Below are 27,357 nucleotides of genomic sequence, written 5' to 3' on the forward strand. Positions count from 1 at the left end.
GAGAGAGAGAGAGAGAGAGAGAGAGAGAGATGCAAATGAATCGCTTGGCCAATACCAAGATGCGCGATTTGATAGCCACAGAACTGAATGGAACACACATAGAGAAGTGACACTCCCGCAACCACGACTGCACGAGAGACCTCAGAAAGTGTGGATCACCCACTTCCTCCCATGCTGGTCTTGTTTAATTTGGTGCTGAAACTAGTTCCCTTCCCTTGTTTGTGGAGCTGCATTGTACTTGCTAGTTTTCTACACTCAAGTGTAAGCTGCACAACATGCATGGTGTCTACGCCCTTAACCCGCATCCGAGCGATGCAATGTGTTGCATACACTACAGTAGTAAGTAATCGCTTGGCCGATATCAAATTGCACAATTTGGCAGTCACAAAACTAAAAGGAACACCCAAATCAAATGCCAGTAGAGACCTCAAGATCTAGTGTACGCCACACAACACGCATGTTTTCTACACTCTTAAGCCAAATCGAGCCACACAATGTGTTGCGCGCACTTTGGTATCCATCCACAAAACTAAAAGGCACACACATAAATCAAACAGCGTTATTCGATTTGGCATTGCAGCTAGTCCCCTCACTCCCCATGGGGTTTTAAGTGGTCTTAGAGGGGCGCCATACATCTGCAGCAGTCAGCGTGAGTGACAACCTCCCTGTCCCTGCTGCCAGTGCAGAATAAGAGCTGCATCCTGCTTGCTGCCAATTATCCAACACAAGGCACCAAATCTGCAGTTTATTTGCCAACAGCAAGAACAACAATCCATGGCCGGACGGAACAATCCGTTCCAGCACTTCCGTGGCTACCGTCCTACTTACTACATCTGCACTTCATTTCTTCATTCAGTTTTCCTTTTTGAGGGAAATTTCCTCATTCAGTTGATGTTGATTTTGGTCCGTGCTAAAAACCCCAGCGGAATCTCCGAATCGGAGCGCCCTGGAGCAGCAGCCCAAAATCTGCCCCTTTTGTGGCAAGAAACCCGCACCCAAAATAAGAAGAATCGGCCAAAACCAGGGGGCCAAAAACCCCATTCCTGCCTGCGCCGCCAGCAGGAGGATCGGCCGCGGAAAGAACACCCGATAACGGTGCGCGCGGGATGATCTACCGGGGAAGAAGCGGCCGTCGGAGGGGAGAGGGAGGGAGAAGCAGTGGTGCTACCTTTCTTGCTCTGCCTCCGGGGACGGACGGCGACGGACGGAGACGGAGCCTGCCGTGCGCGCGCGAGGGGAGGGGAGAGGAGGCGTGGGGAGGGGAAGGTGGGGTGGTGGGTGGATAGGGGCGAGCGAGCAGAGCAGTCCCGGAGGAGTCGGAGGCGTGATGGTGGTGGGTGCGTCGTGAGCCGTGCGGCGTGTGATGAAGAGCAGAGCAGCGGAAAAGGAGAGGAAAAGCCTGTCTTTTTGCAGGTGCAGCCGAGGGAGGGAGAGAAGGTGAAGGGAAATGTGAGAGGGAAAGGTAATTTGCGGGTATCCCAGGGGCTTCTGAGGGAGAAGGGAGGGGGGATTTTTGCTGCCGTGCCTTGTCTTGTTCTGCGGAGGAGGGGCCTTGTTAGAAAACTTGAGCACACAAAATAACCTCTTCACCAGATTATTTTGCAAGATGACCTTTTTTTTTTTGCAACGTCAAGGCCCGTGGCGTTTCTTATCCATATGGAAACGACAAACCCTTGCGTGTTTCTTCGGTGGCCCACGGTCAAGCCACGCCCGCGTTTCTCACCCTACGTGGCACGCTTGAAACGCCAAGTGTCATGCCGTTGCTGCCCTGAATTAAGTAGTTCACGCGGGGCCGTGGGTGGGACCTAGCCCAACCGCAGCCCCCCTCGGTGTCGTCTTGTCCAGTCACCAGAGATGAACATGCGTTCCCCAGTCGAGACTAATTAGGAACAAATAATCTTAGGATTCAACACGATATTTTTTTTTATCTCTAAATCCAATACTACACAATAGCAAGTACTTCAACACAACTAGTATATCTTCCTTCTAAACGAAATCTAACCCAAACATCTTCAAACAAATCACAGAAAACTAATCTTAAGGTTCCACCATGTTCCACCATGGCTCAAACATCTATAACGTATTATGTAGGATGTTTGAGCCGGACAAAATGATCCGATGGACCCTTAGCGAAGCATGCGAATGGTACCAAGGATTTGGGTTCGACATTGGAACCATATCTAATTTCAGATGATGGTGCCGACGATTGTGGTGTTGAGGATGAAGAGAAGGAGCTGGGGTGGGCTAAGCCGGCCACGGAGGAGGATCGCTTCAGCCTCTTTAATGGATGAGTTATCCATCCAGGCCTTTTTGTTGACATCAGAGAGTGGAATGGGGCTCTACTTACTTGTACCTCCTGCCTTCACAACAAGGCTACCTGAAGCCGCCTTGCTGTTAGAAAGCATGTCGATATGGTTTTATTGTGCTATCTAATGTTGTTCCTAATGGTTATGTAGGACTCCTAGATGGGATGAATCTTCACAGCTCTCCGCAACACGGCGGAATATTATGGTCGATGTTTGATTTGATTCTCAGAATGACAACAAAATCATGCCTTGAATTTTGATTTTGCGGCCAGCTATACACTTGAACATTTTTCAAGAGATAAAGGACCGCAGGGAATGAAACTTAAAAGTTAATATCTTTATGCTAATGAAACCAAGAAAGTTTGTTTGATATGCTGAATAGGGGATTTCTTGGATAGTCCTCTAGTGAACAGGGGCAGAGAACATCTTTGTCCAACTGTATAGTTTATTACTCTTAGATACTAGTAAGCATGTACGTGCAAATGCACGTCTCGCCTAATATTACAAATATATGTGAGAATTAACATACACAAAAAGATATTTTGATTGCACTAAAAATATTAGAAATCAAAAAAAAATTAATATAGCATCATATGCATACAGAGCCAAAAAGACACTACTATCTTAGTATTGTCAATGTAACTGCGTAGGTGCACCAAGAAGTGCTTCCTTAGCTGGTCCCCATCCTGAATGAGAATATTAAGTTGTTATCTTAGGAGTTTTCGCATAGTAGAATGTCAAAATGCAAAACAATGAAAACTAACCTTGCAAATTGGTAGATTGAGACCATTCCTATTCCATGACTGCATAGAACTAAAACTAATGAAAAAAAAGGAGTTTCAAATCACAAGGAATGGTGTGCTGCCAGTGGATAACATGGACACACACCATCAATGTGATGGGTAACATGACTTGTTGATACTAACACTAAGCTCCAGATGGGAGGTAACCAGTGAGTATAAAGCAATGGCCATACAATATCTTTTGTCATCTCAGCAAGCCATCTAAAGCATAAAAAATACTTCAAGCCAGCTTATCATTGAAATCATGTGGGCTCATTATAGACTTTAATCCCAACATTAAATACTCAGAACATGGTATGGTACAGTCCCCCAAAAAATGAAAAGCAGCAAAGGGTCATAACTCCCCAAACCTAATAAACATTATCTATGTAATGGAACAACTGTGCTTCTAGTTATGTGGTAGGCTTCGAGGTTGGCTGGAAAGTTTAAAGGAATTCAAATCAACATTATTCCTAGCAGAAAATGGTTAAATGAAATTAACATATTTTTTAGAGGTAAACAAAAGTAAAATCTGCACATTGAGAATCATGTAGAAATTAGACTGAAGTTCTAAACCGTTATCATATATGTGAGTTTTCTACTAAGCTTAGAATAATTTGTGGTCAGGCTAGCCATGTAAATCACGATCCAGCTTGAACTACAGACCAACTTCTCCATCAATCCTGAAACAAAGCAAAAAAATGAAAATTTAAACATCTGATATATATTCTTTGGAGGTACCGAGATGTATAATCTAATTTCCCCTTCCAGTATGCACAGATTCTTAGCATAAAACATTTTTTACGCTAATTTATACATGTGTGGACCTGACATATAGGTGACCTACTCTGTTTAAGCTTGAAAGCGGCTGAGACGAAGTTGAGAATATGAAGTGAAAGCTTGGAAACAACCAACTAAAACAAACAACCGTAATTTTCGATGCAAAACTTGAGCGCTCCAAACAACCAATGCAAAATTACTTCCACCAATAATATGGTGAACATTTGAACACATTAGTCGGCGGTAAAGAAGATAATCATATGCCAAGTAAATAATTCAGGTTAAAAATAGCATTCGATATTTTTTTATTATCATTTAAGTTTGCATTAGAGTGCCACTTACTGAGAATTTCTCTGATTTGTCTAAAAAAAGTCCCTGATTTTTATATGGTGGCTCGCCTGCATCAGCATCTTCCCGGAGATGTGCCGGTGTGTAATTCACCAACGCATTACAGAGCACAGGCTTCTCCAGTGGCCAAAGAGTACCTGTATCAGCAGCCTTTTTCATAAACAATAAGATATACAGTACAAAACTGATACTCTAGAATCTGTATAATAATGTACAGGTATAGAGTTCATTGACAGTGGGTCCATCAGGACAGGAGTTTGCATCACAGATTTACAATAATAAAGCCTGCTACTGATACTACAAGATATGGTGGCATTAATTGAGGAAGGGGACATAAGACAACAGGCAGGAATTGTACCTTTTCAAGAATATATCTTTGAGGAAATAAATAAATAATCTCACATGGATACATAGTCACTCAAACTTCTTATTTCAGGTACTGTTTGTTTTCAAACGGTTACTGGTTAGTATAGACAAGCATGTCATTTTCCATGTGCTATCCTACAGAATGAGGCCTAGCAAATGTAGAAGATGAGTTGGATTGAACAGTTGTGCATCATAGATTCATAGTTCACTCAAAAGGTAACAAATCTATGCAGATGACACAGAGCAGCAGAGAATCAATTTCAGTGCAACCACTGACATTAAGTACTTTCTGTAATTGCAGCAACATCTACAAAACTCTGAATATCTGATTGGCAAGGTCAGTAGTTCTTTCTTCTTGTATAACAGGAGTGTCACCTCTTATCTAACAAGCAAGCATTGTCAATACACAAGTCTGAATGTGTATAGGAATCGGATAATTTTCTCCAATATATGTAAGATCACCCGTACGAGATTGATATCAAGATCCAGAGAGCGTTTCACCCTGTGTTCCAAGGCTTCATCTGTATCATAAATGTATAGCTGCTGTACTAAATGGTCCAAACATTTCCTACTCAACATACCTTCTTTATCTTCTGCCATCATCCAAACATATTGTTCTCTCAAACGCCGCCGTTTCTTCCCAGAAGATGCCTCTGACACCGATAAATGGTTAGAATACTTTGTCTGTAAACTCGAAATGAGTCAGTCCGTAATGATTCGCCAGCATACCTTTCAGTTGAACTGATCGAACTGAGTTACTTCTAGGCAGAAAGCTTTCTTGTCCCTGGGCCCCTTAATCATAGATGACCCACTGCATGGTGTGTTTAGCATCTTGACGGAAGATTGTGTTGATTCAAGTTGACCAATACCTACAGTGCTACATTGCATCATATGCACTTCATAGTGTTAGAAATTATTTGTCGAAACGTCCACGTGATACTTGGACGTTGGTGGCTGCAGCTTTCTTTGCTAGTCTGGAGATCCGGAGCTTCTTGCAGTGCTCTGCTTTCTTCTCGTCGGATAGACTTGCATACCACCCTTGACCACTTCATTTGTTGCACCCAACGCCTGCATCTTCTGGGCGATGGTTCATATCAGTCGAGGCTGCAGTGATACATATTACACCTGCAACAATAGGAAACATAACACATTACTTACGACATCACAATCTCTCAATACAGTACTCTGCAAAGTTAATGAACGAACCATGTGTTTGACGTACTTGCTCATGGTCAATGCTAATCAGAGATGCAGCCTTCTTTTCTGCGCGGACCGCCCGTCGCTTCTGGATGTATTATGCTCTCTTGTCATTGGACATTCGCGCCCACCAATTTTGACCACTCTTTGGGGTTTTTTCTCGTAGTTCTTCGCCCGCTTGATTTGCATTCACATGAATAGGCATATTCTTGAGGTCTTTAAACAGGCAACATTCCCCTGATCCTACCGGGGATGGAGGTGGATGATGATTCTTCATCAGTGTCATGTTTAAAAAACAATGGGATTAAAAAAACAAAATGGCGAACTTCTTAAATCAGGTCAAGCACATAATGATGGTACACCTCTAATAAATTCATAATACACAGGGATCTAGACTGGATTCTTAAATGTTGCGAGAAATACACAGGGATCGAAACTGGATCCTTAGAAGTTCACAAGCTTTTATGTAGTACTTTTCTTGCAGTTTAATAGGCTCTGTTTGGCATTGCGTTGGATTATGATAATTCAGCTTATCAGACCAGCTTTTGATGTTTGTTTGACCAACTGTTAGTTTTGTGGCTATTTTCCCACAACTGATTATTAAACAAGCATATGGAAGCACAATACATCATAGTTGAGCAACTGCAAGCTGAATTGGAGGCTCATATAAGGCTATCTGCATATATCAGTACAAGGAAGTCCTAGGTACGAAAAAGAAATTGAAAAACAAAACGATACTTCAGTTGGGTACTACCTCACTTATCAGCTCCACCCTTTCTATATATAGTAGTATTATAATATGATGAGTGGCAAAGTACAGACCCAATATTTAAAAGAGATGTATGAGTGCTTTTGTTTCTCTGCATTGTATCTATTCTCACCTTCCAAAATTGTCAATTCCTGTAAAGACATGAATTTCACATCAATCAAAAGAGATATCTGAGAGTTTTTTTTGCTTCGCCCTATAGACCCTGTAGAAATCTCCTCCTGACTACATATAATTTGGAATCAAATGGTTCGGATAAATCCAGAACAGAAACATGCAATCTATATACACTTCAAGCATGCAAGCAGAAAACTGAATATGAAGCACGTCGTAATGGTTTACCAAAAGGAAAATCACATGGGTTTCTTCTAATTATTCTGTTGGCCTATCCATGGTGTTTCATGAAACCAGATCCCTTTGATTGCTATATAGAGTACGAGGTACACCGTACACCCAACTGGTGGCTTGATGTTAATGTGAAAAAAACCTGATCAAAATTTGCCGCTGGCGAGGGCCTGAACGTGGCGGCGTTGGCGGACCGCACTCGAGTCCGTGGGGCAGCAGCCGACCAAGAGGAGAGCGGACAGCGGCGAGCCCGTGGGGAAGCAGAGGAGGAGCGGCGAGCGGTGATGGCGATGGCGATCCGCGATGCATCCGTTGGGAAGCAGAGCAGAAGGGCGATCCGCGGAGGAGGAGCGGCTGGCAGGGCGGCGGCCGTGCGCTGGCGTCTGCAGCAGAGGAGGAGTGGCGGGCAGGGATGCCTACGGCGATCCGCGGAGGTTCGGAGTGGCAGACGGGACGGCGGCCCTGCGCTCGCGTCGGGGACAGAACGTGTGGTGCGTTTCTCAGAGGAGTCGTGCGTGCAGTTGGATGATACGTGGGGTACGGAGGATTAGTGGCCTGTTTAGTTTTTTGGGGTCGATGGCTTGTTTAGTGGCTTGTTGTGTTAAACACGAAAGACTTTTGGGCCATTAGATCTTGTCGATGGACGCGCCTGATTGTTTGGATCTGCCCCTCTCTTCCTTTTATAGTGGTAGTAGATGGCATGGTGGGTAATTAAAGCGTAAAACGCGTTTAGTACGCTGGAGGGATGTAGACCATCAGATTGCAGGTTTCGATGGATAGGATGATCTGGTTCTCCGCCCTCTCTTTACTTTATAGTGGTAGATAGATGAAACAAATAGACATGTATATATTGGAACGGTGAAACAACTGTATTTCGGCTTTTCATCATCGTATTACTTGCATGGCATTCTACTCTTTACTCATCTGGACTAGCATTTTTAGGTCATATTTCTTGAGTGGAGCATTGAATTGAATATGTATCATGGCATCAATACTCCTTCGGAATTATAGCACAACTCCCATTGTGAATTAGATGTGAAACATAATTTCTGTTACTTCTTAGCGAGGTTAAAGTTGATGTCTTGTTCGGTCTCTTAGCCGAGTTCAACCCATGATTTTATTTACCTGGCTTTGGTGCTGATTGGCCGTTTAGATGTGCAGTTACCAGCCCCAATGACACGGTGCAGCAATGCAAATAATCCATCTTCCTGTCGGGGTGATTGCCAAAGTACCATCCCATTTAGATTCATTAATTCACCCCACACCCCTCAAACGCTCCCCATTTCAGAATAACTTCTCAGTAGATCTCCCTTTGAACTCATACATTTGTTTCATCCACCCATTTGGGGGTAATTTATCGCCATTGTTGTTGTAAACAGAACTATACCAGCGGCATGCATTCACAAATAGCGGATTTTGTATGCACACATTTGGCACAAATGTATGAGGGTGTATTTGGTAGTTGCATGATCTAAGATATCTCCTACTCGGCCCATTATTCATTGTTTGGTACAGGGCATAAGGTTTAATTGTTATTTTTTCAGGAAAAGTCTTCTAGCTCATTCTATTGATTATCAAACAGAGTTACATTGCTCCCGCAAAAAAAAACAGAGCTACATTGTTCAAAAGCAAAGGCAAGAGGAAACTAGGGGGGTCATCTACCCAAAAACAAGCTTCGTTGGAATTTCATCGAAACATTTCGCCCTCTAGCATAGTATGCGTAACTGTATCTATAATCAGACCGTAGGATGATTTTTTTTTGAATTCCCAATTGCTCGGCAAACCATAGAACATCCCTTGCGTTTTTTTTTCTTTTAAGATTTTTTTTAGGTTTGTTTTTTCTTTTGAGATAGAAGACAATCCCCTTGCGAAGCACGGGTGGGCCGTAGCCCATCCAGAATTCTGAGAATTTATAATTTTATGATGTCATATTTGCAGATTTTGAGGCCCAAAACGGCAATCCAGCGAGGCAGCGGCCCACTCCTCCCATCACTTCCTCTCCCATCGGACGGACAGAGAGGGAAGCGAGACGAGCACACAGCCGCAGCTAGCGCTGCTCCCCTCCCTCGGCCGTCGCCGTCAGCCGCACGGTACCCTCCCTTCGCCGGTCGCCTCCAACCTGCAGGGCGCCCGCAGTCCACACCATCGCCGCCTGCTCGGCGGCGCCAAACCGGCACTGCCAACCTGCCTTAGTAAGTTAGCAAGGTACTCCCTCCGTCCGGGTTTATTAGGCCTCTCAGCATCACAAGCATATCCTTTTTTATAAGGCCTTGCTTTGGAAAGGTGCATGCATGCAACCATTTCATTGGTTGTATTGAAAGCCATAATTGTTGGTGCCATGGCTGGGAAATTAATTCACTTTATGCATATTTTTTCATTGGCTGCATGCATGTGAGAGAGTGCATTGGAGTGGAATGGAAGAATTAATGTGAGCAATTTACTATGTGTCTCCCCTTCCTGCAATTCTGCTTACCAAATCTGGGAAGATAAAGATGCATAATTGATGCATGCAGTGCTCCTGCTTATGTTGCCATTGATGTAAATTCATGTTCATGTCAACTATAAAATGATGCCAAACATGCAATGATGCTTCCTGCTAATATACTAAAGTGAGCACATGAACTGTTAACTTATTTTATACCCCCTCCGTCCCATAATATAAGAGCGTTTTTTACTATTATGGGACAGAGGGAGTAGATATTTGAGAAGAACTTCCAAATAATGGCCGGAACTCTCTTCATTAAGAGTAGTTTTGTAATGGGCACAAAATTCTGTTTGTGTCTGATTACCAATTTACCATGCTCTGCATCTAGCACCAATGCACCATCTTTGCTGCTACTGTCAAGTGTTGTAATTTAAATTGGAATGCTTAGAAGAATACATAATACTTTTCGAAGCAGTGATTATTGGGTTCTTTCGATATCTTAGAGAACATGATTGCTCCTATTAGTGTGTTAATAGAAAGGTGCTACCCGGTTCAGCTTTTTTTTTTGCTTACCACTTTGCTCTGAAGCAATGTCGTAAACACACCTCTCTAGAACTAGAAGGGTGGTGGTATTTGCAGCTTAAACTTTCCACAGTTTCTCGCTCCCTGAACTATATGCGTTTACATAATGTTGCATTGTGTGACCGCCAACACCAACGCAACTACTTCATGATTGAAATCGTTTCATGTTTTCGTGTGTATCTAGGGTTTCTGCAATGTGTATACCAGTGATCTTGATTATTTAGCATTGCCCTTGCCCTTTGTGGATTCATGCAGCCGTCCAGTTTGATGAAATGTCGGCACCAACATCCATTCCCCGTGGTTCCATGAGTGCGTGAGGCGGCAGGAATGGTGTCGACAGGCTCAGCAGCCTGTCCGATGATCTGCTCCACCATGTGATGTCCTTCCTGCCGATGCCGGAGGTCGTGCGCACAAGTCTTCTCTCACCAAGATGGCACAATCTTTGGTGCTCTACACCATTCATCCGCATCGACAGCCAAGACTTCATGGATACACACAAGTTGGAGAATTTTGTGGACTGCTTGCTGCTCTTGCATGACTGTACCACTGCCTTGGATGAAGCCCGAATCTCTGTCCACTGCGTTAACGATACCAAATGTTCCGTGTGGATTCGTCATGCCATATGCACAAGGTTCGTGTCCTTCATATTTCTGGATCTCTCAGTTTGGATAGGACAGCAATCTTTCCTTCTCGGCACCTCAAAACAACCAGGCTCCAATCTGTCATGTTGAAACATGGGTTATTTAGGCTGCTGAACTACGACTGCCCTGTGCTTGAACATTTAGAGCTGGAGTTGTGCAGTTTCTGTGACCATGAGGAGATCTCATCAAGGTCACTCAAGGTTCTTCATATCAGTCAGTGCCACCTTACCTCCGGTCTCCTGATTTGTGCTAGGAACCTTACCCATCTCTTTATCCTTGACCCAGAAATTGGTGGTATAGTAACTAGGGATCTGTGTCTTGTCTGGTAACAGCTTCGATTAGTCTAATACCCAAATATTTTTATCATACGTACACAGTACTGGATCATCATCTACATCTACTTGATGGCCTTTCACATGCCACAACGTTAGAGCTGCATGCGCCATTACATGAGGTAAGAATGGGTTCTTTTCTGTTTCTTACACATATGATGAAACATGCTCAATGTTGCTAGTCTAAGAATATTACTTTCATGTCTGATGGATGAATTTGAAGCGCGCATTTGAGGGAGCTATGCAAACATGCCCAATGTTCAGCAACCTGACAAGCTTGGTGCTGGGCGATTGGTGCATGACTGCTGACTTGTACCCACTGCACCGGATTCTCCAGTGCTCAGACAAGCTGAAGGAGCTCACTTTGAAGCTCGAAATGGTACTTTACTCAGAAGCATATATGTCCAAGTACCAATTGGTCTGCTACAACTCTTACTGACACTACTGCCTTGATGCTGATAATCTGTAGGATGAATGCACCACACGTGCAAACTCTTGCTGCCAATAAGGAGAGCATCGCCGTCGGGCTCAGGCAGTTACCCTTGCATCGAGAGGATCAAAATCTACTGCCAGAAAGATCATCCGAGGGTCGATGAGTTGGTGCAGGCGTTGGCACCGACTGCCTGCAATGCGAAGATCAGCATCGAGCGGCCCAGATCCATGCTCACCAAGAACTCGTTGGCAAAGTTGATTTGTTGTTGAGACAGTGTTTTGGAGACGCCGAAGTTCCCTGGTCCATGCATGTGATGGTTGTTGGATCTGAACTGATTCGTCAATGTAGGCTGGTTGATGGATTCTGGTGGGTATTTAGTCTAGTTTCCCCAGCTTTCATGTGCTTGAACAATTATACCTGGAGCATTGCCTTGCCTGCACAACGGCTGAGAAAATCCTTTCGAATGGAATGTGAGCTTCCGAATTATTGGCAAATTTGCGGTTCCCTGTTTATATTAGCTATCAACTTTAGCCTTCCACAAAATAAACTAGCCCGCTTTTGACTAAAAATCTTTCAACTTTCATGTGCTGGGAAAAAAAGAATGAGCAGTTGGCTTCTGAAAAAACTAATATGGGCTTTCACCTTGTACATTAAAGAATTCTCTTGTGCTTTCGGAAAATGGCACTTTTCGCTAATACATTACTGGTCACAGATGTATGGGTAAGTTTTTTACGTTGACAGTTACAAACATCTACACATGCAAGGCCTTCTTTAAAAGAAGTGTAGAAACAAGTGTCTTCACAGATTTGCTGAAAATGCAAGTTCTTCTCGTGTTTTCGTTAAATAACAGTTTGTTTCTTTAAAAAATACCCCCTCCGTTCCCAAATATAAGTCTTTTTAGAGATTCTAACAAGTGACTACATATGGAGCAAAATGAGTGAATCTACGCTCTAAAATATGTCTACATACATCCGTATGTTGTAATCCATTTGAAATGTCTAAAAAGATTTATATTTAGGAACGGAGGGAGTATGTGTCTTCACAGATTCACTGACACATGCAAGGCCTCATTTTGAATCTAACTATCCAGTGCTAGGTAAACCTCCTGTCCTGTGCCAATGCATGTCAACTTTTTGAAAGGGTACAAAGATTTTTGCCATCCATGATTACAAATTCACGGCCACAAATTACTCATAAGAAATACTCGCCAAATTCATGGCCATCTCATAAGAAATCATGATTTTGCGACATCCTTTCTGGGATGGAGGGAGTAGTAAATTAATTAAGAATAGTGCAAACATCATTAAACACTGAGAAAATTATTGGAAAAAAACCCTAAAGGTTAAGAAAGGGAAAAAAGAGACTGAATAGCTCGCTGCAAGAAAACAGGGCTCTGCTTCAACCAGCTCCCCGTTTCAGAATAATTCCTCAATAGATTTCCCCTTGAACTCAGTACAATTTTTGTCGTTACTCCCCTTTGGAAGTAATTTATCGCCGTTGTTGTTGTAAACAGACAGTACCAGTGGCATGCATTCACAAATAGCGGATTTTGTATGCGCATATTTGGCGCAAAATGTATGAGGGTGTATTTGGTAGCTGCGTAATCTAAGATATTTCCCGCTCGGCCCCATTTTCGTTGTTTTGGTACGCTGCATAAGGTTTAATTAGTGTTTTTTTCAGGAAAAATCTTCTAGCGCATTCTATTGATTATCAAACAGAGTTACATGGTTCAAAAGCAAAGGCAAGAGGCGACCCAAACACAAACTTCATCAGAATTTAAAGAGGCAGACCTAGCTACCTCATTCACCCCGTGTCGGCCTCCTTTGGACAGTGCGCAAACCAAATTTTATTGAAACATTTCGCCTGTAGCATAGTATGCGTAACTGTGTCCATAATCAGACTGTAGGATGATTTTTTGAATTCCCAAATTTGCTCGGCAAACCATAGACCATCCCGTAATCTTTATCTTTATCTAATATTAAAGGAAGGATTGTTTCTTCACTTTTTTTGGTCATACGGTCGGACCCACATAAATTTTCGTCCGTCACGCGTTTTCTATTGCGAAAAAAAATTCAGACGCTCATAGCCATGATGGGCCGGCCCATTAGTACAGCTCCCGCACCAGCGAAAAAAGTCCACGGAAAAAGAATATTGTGCCTCAAGGAATCTAACCCAGACACCCAAGCTAGAGGGCTCATAAAGGTATCCACTAGAATAGATAAGCTCTTATGTTTATGTGACAGTTGGCGTATTAAATCAAACTAGCAACCATGCCAGATACTGAGAGCAAAAGAAAAACATATTTTTTTGCAAAAACTGAATATAATTTAGGACGCAAATATTTGCAAAATTGTGAAGAAAAAATTTTAATTTGAGCACTTAGAAAAATAAAAAATTTTAACCTGAATATTTTTTTAAACATGAACAATTTTTGAAAACTAGGAGGTGCTATACTGATTTTTTTAAATTTGCGAACATTTTTAAAAACAAAAAAAAATGAACTTTGAATTTGAAAAGGCAAAGACTTGTTCAAAACATAAATATTCTTGAAAAATGGGAGGTACTATAGCTAACTTTTTTTTAAAATCTATACCTACTAATAAAATGGGGTGAATATTTGAAATACACCCATGAATGCATTGTTTTAGTTTAATTTATTAAACTAGGGGTATGGAAGGAATCCTTTTCTTCGTCGCCTCCTCACGTACGACCAGCATAGCTCGGCCCAGTGACACCCGTATAATGTATGAGGAGTCCAATTACGACTTCATGGTCTATCTGACACAAACTACTCAATTTATATGATAGCACAGGCATATATTATGTGGACTACTTTTTCCTAATATGTTACTCGGATGATAAAAAATCCTTGTTCAACGCTCGTCATCTCGTCGGACACGAGGGAGGCTCAACGACCTAGCCAACATTGTTTAGTGACAACTGGTACTGCGACCGCCGGCGACAAGGACAACAAAGAGGACAAGCGGAAACATGTGTCTGATGTCATATTGAAATGGAGAATATGGACCTGAGGACGTGATATTAGTCATGTTTATTAGGTTAGGGGAATGAGGATGAGGTCTTTAGCCATGCTCAGTGGGTAAGGACATGTGGGGGATATTTCTTCCCGTTGCAACGCACGGGCATGTTTGCTTGTAGGAAACAATATGGCTATTTTAAGATAGCCAAAAATATCTCAAATCACACACATAAACCACAGCTAATTAAGGATGACGTAACGAAGCAAAACGTCCACTTGACAATTAATAATTCAGTTTCATAGGTAATGACCAATGGCCAAAAGATAGGTTTTTTCTTGCAGGAATAAACGACGTTTAGACTCCAGAATAATTACGACCACTAGCACTAGGAGGACATAGAAAAGGCAGCGACATACGATGATACGAAGTCTCAAAAAAGAAAACACGAAGACTAAGCATTCTATTTTCTACTCAAAAGCCCACTGGTTCTCCTTGCGGATCTCCGCCTCCTCCTCGGGTGTGAAGTCATTCTTGATGTTGAAAGTCTTGCGGATCTCCTCCGAAGTCTTGCCCTTGATCATGTCTGCAACAGTCTGGCAAGTAAGGTCGAGCAATCCCTTGATGTTGAGGTAGTTTGCAGCCAGGATGAGGTCGAAGAGGGTGTTCTGGTCGACCTTGACAAACTCGGCGTCAAAGCTCTTTAGGTCCTCGGCGGGACGGGGGCTGCAGTAGAGGTGGAGGAGCTGGCATCGGTGGCGGCGCCGGAGTCGGCCGTTTTGGGGCTGGCCTGGACATGTTTCTTGCAATACTCGATGACCTTGGAGAGGATCTTGGAGTCAACGTTGGGAAGCGGGATGCCGTTGTCGGTGCAATCGTCCTCGATCATGTGGCGGATGGTCCGCGACTCCATGGCGGCCGCCTCCTCGACATGAAATTCCTCACTGTCCGAGCTCTTGAGCGTGATCATCTTCTTCTCGCCTTCCTCGGCCGCCATCGATCAAATGATTGGGAGGCGAAACGAAACCCTAGCTAGCAACAAGACGCGACGGCGGAATAGCGAACGAGAGACGGGAGAAATTGGAAGATTTCGTTGAAATTGTTCGTTTGGAAATTTTCCGAAAAGCTAATTATAGGTTCTTCTCTCCATCGAAACAATAGGGCCGTTATGCTTATTACTAAATTTGTTGAAGAGATGAAATAGAACCAATGTCTATCTTTTTGATCAGAGGTTGAATCGATCATCAAAAGAAGAATTAGGCCAAAGAGTTTCTTTGCGTGTTGGGCTAGGGTGAGGAACCGGGAGAATTTATTGGGACGGTGAGGCGATGTCTAGGTTAGAGTTAGACTCGGGGAGTCGGCCGGGGTCGTGCTCGTTGAGACCTCCTATGTGGCGCTCTTTGTGTCAAATCGTCGCCGTTTAGCACAGGGGTGACTTCGACTGGGCCGGCCCATGAATACAGCGACAGCAACAGAAATCGAACGTGCCCTGTAGCTAAAAAAATAATACGCGTTGACAGAGATTCGAACACGCGGACAGCAACAGAAATCGAACGTGCCCTGTAGCTAAAAAAATAATACGCGTTGACAGAGATTCGAACACGCGATGCTTAGCTACACAGCATGACTTCTTGCCAACTAGGCTAGCTGTCGTAGCTGATGAAATGGCTGGCATCAAACTTAAAGAAAAAACAAGCTACGCAGATCCGAATTAGTTTAAGAATTTCGGAAGCAATATTTTTTTTAAAACGGAATGTTGTGTGAAAAGCAAAAACTTACCAAATTTGTGAACAACTTTTAAAAAGCTATAAAATTTTCGAAAAACAAGAACATTTTTTGAAAATCTTGAACAGTTTTTTTCCAACCAGAACATTTTTACAAATTTCAGAACAAAATTTGGAAAGGTGAACATATTTTCAAATTCCTGAACAAAATTTCCAAACACGATTTTTTAAAACCTTGTGAACAATTTTTAAAACTGGAACATTTTTTTAAACTTCTGAAAAATGAAAACATGAACAATTTTTAAAACTGGAACATTTTTTGAAACTTCTGAAAAAATGAAAACATGAACAATTTTTAAAACAGAAACGTTTTCTAAAAAATGTGCAATTTTTTGAACAAAAACATTCAGAATAATTTTTTAATGCCGGAACAATTTTTGGAAAAAGCAAACATTTTTCGAATTTTGAACATTTTTTTTAAACACGAACATTTTTTTGAAATTTGGAACTTTTTTAGAAACACGAACAAATTTTGGACTTTCTGAACAATTTTCGAAAGCAACAAAAAAAGGAAAAAAACGGAAACCAGAAAAAGAAGAAGAAAACGAAACAGAAAAACAGAGAAAAGAAAAACGAAAAAACACAAGAAGTAACAGGAAAAACGGTAAAAACAAGAAAAAACGGTTCATGGAACCTTCTAGAGGCTTCCCAAAACCGGATGTCTAGCTCTGGTTTAATGGGCCGGCCCATTGCTAGCGATGCGGGGTATTGCCTGTGCGTTTCTGTCGACATTTTGACGCAATGAGCGGCGCATAGGATTTTCCGTGCTCGTTTCGTATATCTTCGCCACGAGGGGAGGACCCGAGTAGGGCTCGGCCTAGTCTCAAATAATAAAATAAAATAAAATAGACCATCCCCTTGGTCGCTAGTGGGAAGCACGGGTGGGCCGTGGGCCACCTAGAATTCTGACAATTTATATGGGGCCCAAAACGGCAGCCCATCGGCCTGAGCCCAGCAAGGCAGCAGCCCGCTCCCATGACTTCCTCTCTCTCCTCTCGACAGAGAGGGACGCCGCCACACGGGCACACGGCGGCTGACAGCGCCGCTCCTCTCCCTCGACCGTCGGCCGCTCCCCTCCCAGACGTCGCCGGTCGGCCGCCGGCCCGCTCCCCTCTGGCCCTCTCCTTCCCCTCGCCGGCTTGCCCCGCATCTCCGCTGTACTGTCCCTTGTCGGCTGTAGCTAGCTCGCTCCCATCACGGCGCCGGCCGGCCGCACGGTCCTCTCCCTCGCCGGCTCGCCTCCAACCCGCTGGGCGTCCGCAGTCCGCATCATCGCTGCCTCCTCCGCGGCGCCAGACCAGCACTGCCGACCTGCCTTAGCAAGTTAGCAAGGTACAGCTGATCTCCCTGCAATTCTGCTTACCAAATCTGGGAAGATAAAGATGCATAATTGATGCACACAGTGCTCCTGCTTATATTGCTATTGATGTCAATTCATGTTCATGTCAACCATACAATTGAACCTACACACAATTGATGTCAATCATGCAATGATACTTCCTGGTTATATAAATTAGAAAGTACTCAAGGAAAATATACTAAAGTGAGTACATCAACTGTCAACTTACTTTACAGATACTCCCTCCGTAAACTAATATAAGAACGTTTAGATTACTATTTTAGTGATCTAAATGCTCTTATATTAGTTTACAGAGGAAGTATTTGAGAAACAACTTAATGGTCACCACGTTTCCCTTTTTGTAACCAAGTAATGGCCCGAACTCTCTTCATTAAGAGTAGCTTTGTAAGTTTTGTAATGGGCACAAAATTCTGTCTGTGACTGATCACCAATTTACCATGCTCTGCATCTAGCACCATCTTTGCTGCTACTGTTAAACTTATGTCAAGTGTTGTAATTTAAACTGGAATGCTTATAAGAACACAAAATACTTTTCGAAGCAGTGATTGTTGGATTATTTCGATATCTTGGAGAACATAATTGCTCCTATTAGTGTGTTAACAGAAAGGTGCTACCCGGTTCAGATTCTTTTTTTGCTTACCACTTTGCTCTGAAGCAATGTCGTAAACACACCTCTCTAGAACTAGAAGGGTGGTGGTATTTGCAGCTTAAACTTTCCACAGTTTCTCGCTCCCTGAACTATATGCGTTTACATAATGTTGCATTGTGTGACCGCTAACACAGCTGCTTCATGATTGAAATCGTTTCATGCCTTCGTGTGTATGTAGGATTTCTCAAAATGTGTATACCAGTGATTTTGATTATTTAGCCCTTTGTGGATTCATGCAGCTGTTCTGTTTGATGAAATGTCGGCACCAACTTCGATTCCCCGTGGTTCCAAGAGTGCGCGAGGCAGCAGGAATGGTGTCGAGAGGCTCAGCAGCCTGTCCGATGATCTGCTCCACCATGTGATGTCCTTCCTGCCGATGCCGGAGGTCGTGCGCACAAGTCTTCTCTCACCAAGATGGCGCAATCTTTGGTGCTCTACACCATTCATCCGCATCGACAGCCAAGATTTCGTGGATAAACGGAAGCTGGAGAATTTCGGGGACTGCTTGCTGCTCTTGCATGACTGTACCACTTCCTTGGATGAAGCCCGAATCTCTGCCCAATGGGTTAATGATACCAAATGTTCCGTGTGGATTCGTCATGCCATTATGCACAAAGTTCGTCTGCTTCATATTTCTGGATCTCTCAGTTTGGATAGGACAGTAATCTTTCCTTCTCGGCACCTCAAAACAATCAGGCTCCAATCTGTCATGTTGAAACATGGGTTATTTAGGCCGCTGAACTACGACTGCCCTGTGCTTGAACATCTAGAGCTGGAGTGGTGTGGTTTCTGTGACCGTGAGGAGATCTCATCGAGGTCACTCAAGGTTCTGCATATCAGTGACTGCCAGCTTACCTCCGGTCTCCTGATTTGTGCTAGGAACCTTACCCATCTCTCTATCCTTGACACAGAAATTGGTGGTATAGTAACCAGGGATCTGTCTTGTCTGGTAACAGCTTCGATTAGTCTAATACCCAAATATTTTCATCATAAGTACACAGTATTGGATCATCATCTACATCTACTTGATGGCCTTTCACATGCCACAACGTTGGAGCTGCATGCGCCATTGCATGAGGTAAGAATGGGTTCTTTTCTGTTTCTTACCCATATGATGAAAAATGCCCAATGTTGCTAGTCTAAGAATGTTTGCGTTCATGTCTGATGGATGAATTTGAAGCGCACATTTGAGGGAACTTTGCAAACATGCCCAATGTTCAGCAACCTGACAAGGTTGGTGCTGGGCGATTGGTGCATGACTGCTGACTTGTACCCACTGCACCGGATTCTCCAGTGCTCGGACAAGATGAAGGAGCTCACTTTGAAGCTCGAAATGGTACTTACTCAGAAGCATATATGTCCACGTACCAATTGATCTGCTACAACTCTTACTGACACTACGACTACCTTGATGTTGATATTCTGCAGGACGAATGCACCACATGCAAACTCTTGCTGCCAATAAGGAGAGCGTCGCCATCGGGCTCAGGCAGCTACCCTTGCATCGAGAGGATCAAAATCTACTGCCAGAAAGATCATCCAAGGGTCGATGAGTTGGTGCAGGCGTTGGCACAGACTGCCTGCAATGCGAAGATCAGCATCGAGCAGCCCATATCCATGCTAACCAAGAACTCATTTGCAAAGTTGATTTGTTGTTGAGACAGTGTTTTGGAGACGCAGAAGTTCCTTGGTCCATGCGTGTGATGGTTGTTGGATCTGAACTGCTTAGTAAATGTAGGCTGGTTGATGGATTCTGGTGGGTGTTCAGTCTAGTTCCCCCAGCTTTCCTGTGCTTGAACAATTATACCTGGAGCACAACTGCTGAGAAAATCTTTTCGAATGGAATGTGAGCTTCTGAATTATTAGCAAATTCACGCTTCCCCGGTTATATTAGCTATCAAAGTTCCAGTCTTCCACAAAATAAACTAGCCAGCTTTTGACAAACAATCGTTCAACTTTCATGTGCTGGGAAAAATAAAGAATGAGCAATTGGCTTCTTTAAAAATTAATATGGGCTTTCACCTTGTACAATAGAGAATTCTCTTGTTCTTTCGGAAAATGGCGATTTTCGCTAGTACATTATTGATCACAGAAGTATGGGTCAGTTTTATACCTTAACAGTTACAAACATCTAAGTAGATGGTTTGTTTCTTTAAAAAAGCGTCTTCACAAATTTGCTGACACATGCAAGGCCTCATATTGAATCTAACTATCCAGTGTTAGCTAAGCCTCCTGTCCTATGTCAATGCATGCCAACTTTTTGAAATGTAGAAAAATTTTATTACCCATGATACAAATTCATGGCAAGAAATTACTCATAGAAATACTCCCTCCGTCCGGAAATACTTGTCCTGGAAATGGTTGTATCTAGACTTATTTTAGTTATAGATACATCCATTTTATCTATTTCTAGGACAAGTATTTACGGACGGAGGGAGTGCTAAATTAAGAATAGCATTAACATCATTAAAAACTAATAAAAAATCTTGAAAAAATTAAATGGATAAAAAAGAAGAGAAAAGGAGAATCTTAGCTGCATGAAAACGGAGCTCTACTTCAACCAGCTCTGCCATCAAAATAAGACCACCTGGAGAACAATTCACAAGACATTGTTCAAGATATGAACTCCAGAGATAGCTGAATCGGCAATGCAAACACCAACACATGAAAGAAAAACTAGTGGAAACTCAATTTGAAAAATTAGAGTTGCGGTACTACAGACTGTAAAACATGATCACTATTCTAATTAAATGAAGAATAAAAGACACGATTTCTGTTCAAAGATCTGCGGCCTGAGAGCACACAGATCCCCAACACAAAACCAAAATCTTATGTAGATTTTTAACTGGAATCTGATACTCTCCTTTCTTCTGAAAACAGAACAGAACTTGTACTCGACTGAACAAATACTAGCATATTTAAAAGCTCAGAATGCATCACACCAGCAAGCCAGCATGGAAATGGAACCATTAATCGTCTTAACTAAAGTGGAGGCCATCAGCTGGCATCACAAATAACCATGCAGGTTAATTAACAATATGATTACGCTGGCAATTAATTGTCTTCATTTTAGCAGCCAGCTCGCCCTAACCAACCAAGTCTACTACTAGTTAAATACTTAGCTAAACCAAATGATGTTAATTAGCACATGGATCTTTCATTTTGTTCCAGAAGTAATATAAGAGATACACTGAGGCACAAAAGAACATCATTGGTGTTGAGGGCCACAAGTGTGTCCTGAGAGCAGATGGTGCTAGACGATGGAACACCTTTTCTGGCTGCCTCCTGACTCTGCCAGATGGACCTTGGAGCAATGTTGGGAAGGTTTTGTCGCGGTGGCGGCATCTTTCTTGGGGATGGAATGGGGCTCGAAGCCAGGTGGGCCAGCCCAAGGTACTGCTGACGGCGGCGGCTGAGGGGGAGAGACCGCCGCATGCGCATGAGGGGGCTCGAAGCCAGGCGGACCAGCCCAGCCTGCTGAAGATTGTTGCTGCTGCTGAGAACTAGTGTCGGTGACATGGCTTGACAACTGTTGCTGCTGAGAACTAGTGTCGGCGAGATGGGTTGAGGACACAGGAGACCATTCCATGTCAGGAGCAAATGATGAACTGGCTGATAGAGATTCAGGTGGCTGGGATGTTTGAGAAGCAGCGTCGGTTCCCTGGCCCCTGTTCTCAGTGTATGCTGATTCGGCAGCAAAATGGTATGGCCAATGCGACGTTGGTACTCCAATTGCCGTCTTTGAAGGATCAGGGACTGTGAACTGGGAGTAGAGATGCGCCATGTAGCTGCCCATAGCGCTTTGATGGACACCGGCTATCCTAACCTCCAAGATGTGGCCCTCCAGTAGGTAACCGTTCATGTAACTGAGAGCCACGGCAGAAGCATAAGTATCAGCAAATTTGACAAATCCGTATCCCTTGCACACACCAGTGCATAGGTCAACAACTGCCTTGGCTTGAGTGATTTGGCCGCATGGCAGAAAGAGTTCGATCAGCTTTTCAGTGGTGACGTAGGGCGGGAGATGGCAGACATATAAGTTGGTCATGTCGATTTGTTTCTGCTGCCCATTGGCAGGCCACGGTTGTTGCAGTTGTAGTGTTGGGGGAGCATTTGTGGCAGCGTTGAGATCCATGGGATTTGTTGCAGCAGCATTGGCATTGGCAGGCCTCTGTTGCAGCGTTGAAATCAACAGGATTAGGAAGGCCTGATACTCTGACAGCCAGGGTACTTCCTCCAATGAGATAACCATCCATATGATCAATTGCAGCAGCGGCAGACGAAGAGTTTTGGTACCTAACCATGCCATACCCACGAAACATCCTAGATTGCACAATTTGTCCGTACGGCCAGAAAAGCTCGACCAGCTGATCGCCAGTCATCGTCGGTGGGATGCCGGCAACACACAAGTTGGCCATATCAATTTCTCTCATGGGCTTGGCAGCAGACTGTGATGAACCATGCTCTGCCCCATCAGTTGGACAAGAGGAGTCTGATCGCCTGACCACTAGCCTCTTTCCACCAATTAGGTACCCATCCATGCGTTCGACAGCCTTGATCGCTGACGCTACATCTGCATAGAACACCAGGCTACACTCCAGATTGATCATGACTTTGCTGATCCGACCAAAGGGCACGAAAAGTTCAACCAGCTTATCAGCGTTCACGGTCCGCGGAAGGTTAGTGACGTACAGTCTAAATTTGTTGATTTCTGGAGAGGCAATTGGCGAGCCTTGTACAGCTGAGCTGGATGCTGATGATGAAAGGCCTGCAACTCTGACAATTAATGTCTCCCCTTCAACCAGTGATCCATTCATTAGTGCAATAGCCTCAGCAGCACATTGAGAATCGGCAAACTTGACGAAGCCATATCCTTGGTCTGCTGCCACTCTAGCATGGGTGATCTTACCAAATGGCGAGAAAAGCTCAACCAGCTTATTTGTGTCAATGGATACAGGAATGTTGCAGACATATAGATTCGCCATGTCGATTTCCTTGTTGGGTCTGGGTGGAGAGGTGACATACACTCGGACGTCTATCTTTTTACCCTCAACCAGAAATCCATTCAAATGGATGATGGCCTGAGCTGCATGATGAGAATCAGAGTACTTCACAAAGCCATATCCTTTGCTTAAACCTGTGGTGTGATCCCTGGGCATCCTTATATCAGTTACTTTCCCGAAAGGCAGAAAATACTCGAGTAGCTTCAGCGTGTCCATGGCTGAGGGGAGGTTACAGACATACAAGTAGCTCGGGTCGATTTCCTTTGAGGGCAGACTGCAAGTTTCTGACACGGACTGCATGGATGGATTGGATACTGATGGTGGAGCTGGAACTGCAGCTACTCTAACCTCTAATGTTTTCCCATCAACCAGGCGCCCATTCATGCGTTCAATAGCTGTTGTGGCACTACGAGGTTCAGCATACTTCACAAAGCCATATCCCTGGCTTACACCAGTGAAACGATCATCCGCCACTTTTGATTGAACAATTCGTCCAAAAGGTAGAAATAGCTCGATGAGCTTGTGAGAAGTCACAGAAGTTGGCAGGTTACCCACATACAGGTTAGTGTCATCCACTTCTTTCAGCGTGACACTGTCCTGAGGCAAAGAAACTGTGTGTTCTTGCCTCTTACACAAGTGGCTGTCCTGGTCATCAAACTGAGCTTTCCTTTTCTCCAACCTGGCAGCACCAAAACTTTCAGTACTGTATGTGTAACAAGACACATCAGTAGCAAACCTGACAGACAATCGTTTCTTGAACGGCTTCAATTCAATTTCATCAGTCACTGGTACCACCTTGTGCTCATGGCTGCTGCCCTTTCCCAGTGCCTGTTTTAGGACCTCTTCCTCATTTTGTTCCTTCTTGATAGCCTAAACAGGACTGGACTTCTTCTTCACAAACTTTTCCTCATGAGCCACCTCAACATCACATGGCTCCACTTCACAGAGCTGATCCGTGAAAGGCTCCGCATAATATGAGTCCTGCTCGCCACTGTCTTCTTCCTCATAACAGAGTTCATCAACAAAAGGTTCATCGTAACTGGCATCCTCATCTTCAAGTGGGGTGATGCCACCGCAAGGTTCCTCTGCATTAGCCTCCTCTTCTTCCGCAAAAGGATCATCACAAGGATCCACAGCTTGTGTCTCTGGCTCACCCACATTTTCTTTGTCATCATCATCATCATCGTAGAATTCACGTTCAAATGGTTATTCTTCTTCACTGCATTCTTCATATTTGGCAGCAACAGCATTCATTCCATCACTGCCATCCTCCTGCAGCTGGTCAGCCAGGTCACTTTTGCGCCCCATTCTTGCACCAACAACTGGTTCACAGAGGAGAAGATTATTTAGCAAAAGCAATACAGGACATCAGTTTGTTATTAACGCAAATATTGAATGATCAGCAAACACATAGCACAAATATCAAATGACCATTCGTTCAAAAAAAAATCAAATGACCAGCACACATATATCATCGGTACCTTGTAAAAAAAGAGAAATGCACCCTCGGTAGAGACCTCGAAACCTAGCGCAAGCCACAAGCCGTGTTGTCTACACACTTAGTCCACATCGAGCCACACAATTCGCTGCCTACATATAGAAGAAGAATCGAATGATCAGCACACACTACAGCATCGACGCGTTGTAAAAAAATAAATCAAATGTGCTCCTGTATAAACCTTGCAATCTAGTGTAAGCTGCACGATATGTTTCCTATACACTCTTAATCCGCATCGAGTCACACAATCTGCTTCCTACAGTGACATGTAAATCGCATGATCCTACACCAAGTTGCGGAATTCGATAGTCATGAAACCAAAAGGAACACATGAAAACAAGAACAAGTGGCACTCCTGTTTACCACAACCGCGACTCTACCGGAAACCTCAGAAAGTGTGGAGCACCCACTTCCTCCCATGCTGGTCTTGTTTGATTTGGTGCTGAAACTAGTTCCCTTCCCTTATGGAGCTGCATTGTACTTGCTAGTTTTCTAGACTCAAGCGTAAGCCGCACAACGTGCATGCTGCCCACGCTCTTAACCCTCATCGAGCCGCACAATGTGCTGCGTGCACTACAGTAGTGAGTAATCAGTTGGCCCATATGAAGCAGCACAATTTGGCAGTCACAAACAAAACTGAAATGAACACACATAAATCACTTCCCCAAATAGCAGTAGAGACCTTGAGATCTAGCTAGTGTAAGCCACACAAGATGCATGTTTTCTCTTCCTAGACTGTTAAGCCGAATCGAGGCAGACGATGTGTTGCGCACTTCCACAAAACTAGAAGGAACACGCATAAATGAAACAGCCTTGTTTGATTTGGCACGGCAGCTAGTCTGCTCCCCTCCCCTTGGGGGTTCAAGTGGTTGTAGAGAGTTGCATATGTCTGCAGCACTGTGTCTGTGAGTGACACCATCCTGCTATCTATCAGTGCAGATCAAAATGTGCATCCTACTTGCTAGTACCGAAAGCATCTACCCCAAGGCACCAAATCTGCAGTTTTTCCAGCAGCAGCAGCAGCAACCCATGGCGAGATGGAATCCACATCCCAGCATTTCCGTGGCACCGTCATATATCAAATACAGAATATATCTGCACTTTATAGTTTGTTTGAATTCAATCAGTCAGATGATGTTGATTTTGGTCCGTGCTAAAAGCCCCAGCAGAATCTAGGAATCGGAGCGCCGTGGAGCAGCGGAAATCTCCGCAGCCCAAAATCGCCCCATCCAAAATAGGAAGGATGGGGCAAAACGAAGGGGCCAAAAACCCCATTCCTGCCTGCCTGCCAGCACTGCGCCGCTGGCAGGAGGATCGGCCGCAGAAAGAAGAGGGAAAGCTCAAGAAGAAGGCGTGCGAGCTGATCTGCCGGGGAAGAATGGCCATCGGAGGGAGAGAGAGAGGGAGAAGTCGTGGTGCTACCTTTCTTTCTTTGCCTCCGGGGACGGACGGCGACGGACGGAGACGGAGACGGAGCCTGCCGTGCCGCGCGCGAGGAGGGAGGGGAGGGGAGGGTTTCCGTCGGCAATGCGGCAGCGGAGGGGGAGGTGAGGGGGAAGTGGATGGATAGGGGCGAGTGAGGCGAGCAGTGCCGTCGGAGTAGGAGGCGTGATGGTGGTGGTGGTGGTGGGTGGGTGCGCGCGGCGTGTGATGAAGAGCGGAGCATTGGCGCAGAGCAGCGGAAAACAAGGGAGGAAAAGCCTGCCGCTGCAGCAGCCGAGACGAGGGAGGGAGCAGAGCAGTTTGCAGGTGTCCCAGGGGCTTCGGGGCGGGAGCCGGATCCCCTGACGTACGGCCACCTGACGTTGGGCCACTGACGCGTGGGTCCGGGTCCACACGTCAGCGAGTGCGCCGTACGTCAGAGGAGCTGCGTCCTTCGGGGCGACCCACCCGACCGAGGGGGCCGCTGGAACGACCGTGTGCGTGTGCGTGTCCGTGTCCGGGTCGGCGCGTGACAATATATATGACGGTAAAGACGCACACTTGTCCATGGCTATCACTGCAGGTCACGGTGCAGCGATAGGAGGAGATTGGGAGGGGATAGGATGGGGCGGCATTATACTGTCATGAGTTAGGGCATGTACAGTGGTTGATAAGATAGTCTTATCTTAAGTCTTGCATGTGATTTAGAGAAGACAAAAAAAATTATCTACAATGGGTCATCTCTTAGCCTTATCTTTAATAACTAGCAATTCCTAAATATGTGGTGAGACATATTGTGCTAAGAGATCACCTCTTGTCTTCTCTTAATTAAGAGAAGACAAGCCTTTTCTTATGAGTTCTCTCTCCTCCACCTCATCATCTATCCTACGTGGCACTCGTAAGATAGCACCATTGTACATGCCCTTAAGGGCTTAACTACTAGGGTTGAAGAAGGGATTATATCAAGAAATTTACTACACCTGGTGGGCCAATTTTTGTTGTGCTGTTGTTCAGATGCAGTGTGAGAAATGACCCATTTTGAAATGTTGTCTTGTTCTTCCGAGGAGAGTGTGAGAAAAGAAACCCATCTAAGATGGCGACAGATCAGTGTCAGGCAATTTTTTTGGCCCTCCTCAAATGCTTGTATCAGAAATGGCCTGTCTTGGACAGGTTTTCTTTTTTTTCCTTTTCGGACGTTGCTTCTGGTATAACTGGTGTTGTGGGAGTACCGGATTTAGTGGATCTGAGCAATTTACTCATGACAAATTCCTTTTCCACCCAAGTTACCCAACAACATAGAGTCAACGTATCATAAATTTGAACAACCTATATGAACCAACAGGACATAAAAAAGCCCAAA

At 44.3% G+C, this 27,357-nt stretch overlaps 2 protein-coding genes and 3 pseudogenes across 2 annotated transcripts in view; 2 read left to right on the forward strand and 3 right to left on the reverse strand.

Moving 5' to 3' along the window:
• LOC119357169 (multiple RNA-binding domain-containing protein 1-like) overlaps window positions 1–1,381 on the reverse strand; it is a 5,032-nt gene extending 3,651 nt beyond the window's left edge. The window contains exon 1 of the mRNA XM_037624154.1: window positions 1,169–1,381. The gene's annotated coding sequence lies outside the window, so the exon portion shown is untranslated. The remainder of the gene's footprint in view (window positions 1–1,168) is intronic.
• Window positions 1,382–10,169: 8,788 nt separating this feature from the next.
• LOC119358420 lies at window positions 10,170–11,572 on the forward strand (annotated as a pseudogene).
• Window positions 11,573–14,751: 3,179 nt separating this feature from the next.
• Window positions 14,752–15,278, reverse strand: LOC119352439 (annotated as a pseudogene).
• A 1,810-nt stretch (window positions 15,279–17,088) lies between these two features.
• LOC119352440 (putative F-box/LRR-repeat protein At3g28410) lies at window positions 17,089–19,944 on the forward strand. The gene is made up of 4 exons (XM_037619072.1): window positions 17,089–17,397; window positions 18,314–19,152; window positions 19,255–19,410; window positions 19,503–19,944. Exons 2-4 carry the CDS (start codon window positions 18,331–18,333, stop codon window positions 19,731–19,733), a joined length of 1,209 nt encoding a protein of 402 aa, XP_037474969.1. The 5' UTR covers window positions 17,089–17,397; window positions 18,314–18,330; the 3' UTR covers window positions 19,734–19,944.
• A 1,383-nt stretch (window positions 19,945–21,327) lies between these two features.
• LOC119352441 lies at window positions 21,328–24,385 on the reverse strand (annotated as a pseudogene).
• Between the last annotated feature and the right edge of the window lie 2,972 nt (window positions 24,386–27,357).

The sequence above is a fragment of the Triticum dicoccoides genome, chromosome 2A, assembly GCF_002162155.2.
Source record: "Triticum dicoccoides isolate Atlit2015 ecotype Zavitan chromosome 2A, WEW_v2.0, whole genome shotgun sequence".
In the NCBI taxonomy this organism is placed as follows: Eukaryota; Viridiplantae; Streptophyta; class Magnoliopsida; order Poales; family Poaceae; genus Triticum; species Triticum dicoccoides.

Coding starts and splice junctions, on each gene's coding strand:
- LOC119352440 (XM_037619072.1), top strand. CDS start 18,331: ATGTCGGCACCAACTTCGATTCCCCGTGGTTCCAAGAGTGCGCGAGGC. Junction 19,153..19,254: donor TGCATGCGCCATTGCATGAG/GTAAGAATGGGT, acceptor ATGAATTTGAAG/CGCACATTTGAGGGAACTTT. Junction 19,411..19,502: donor TCACTTTGAAGCTCGAAATG/GTACTTACTCAG, acceptor GATATTCTGCAG/GACGAATGCACCACATGCAA.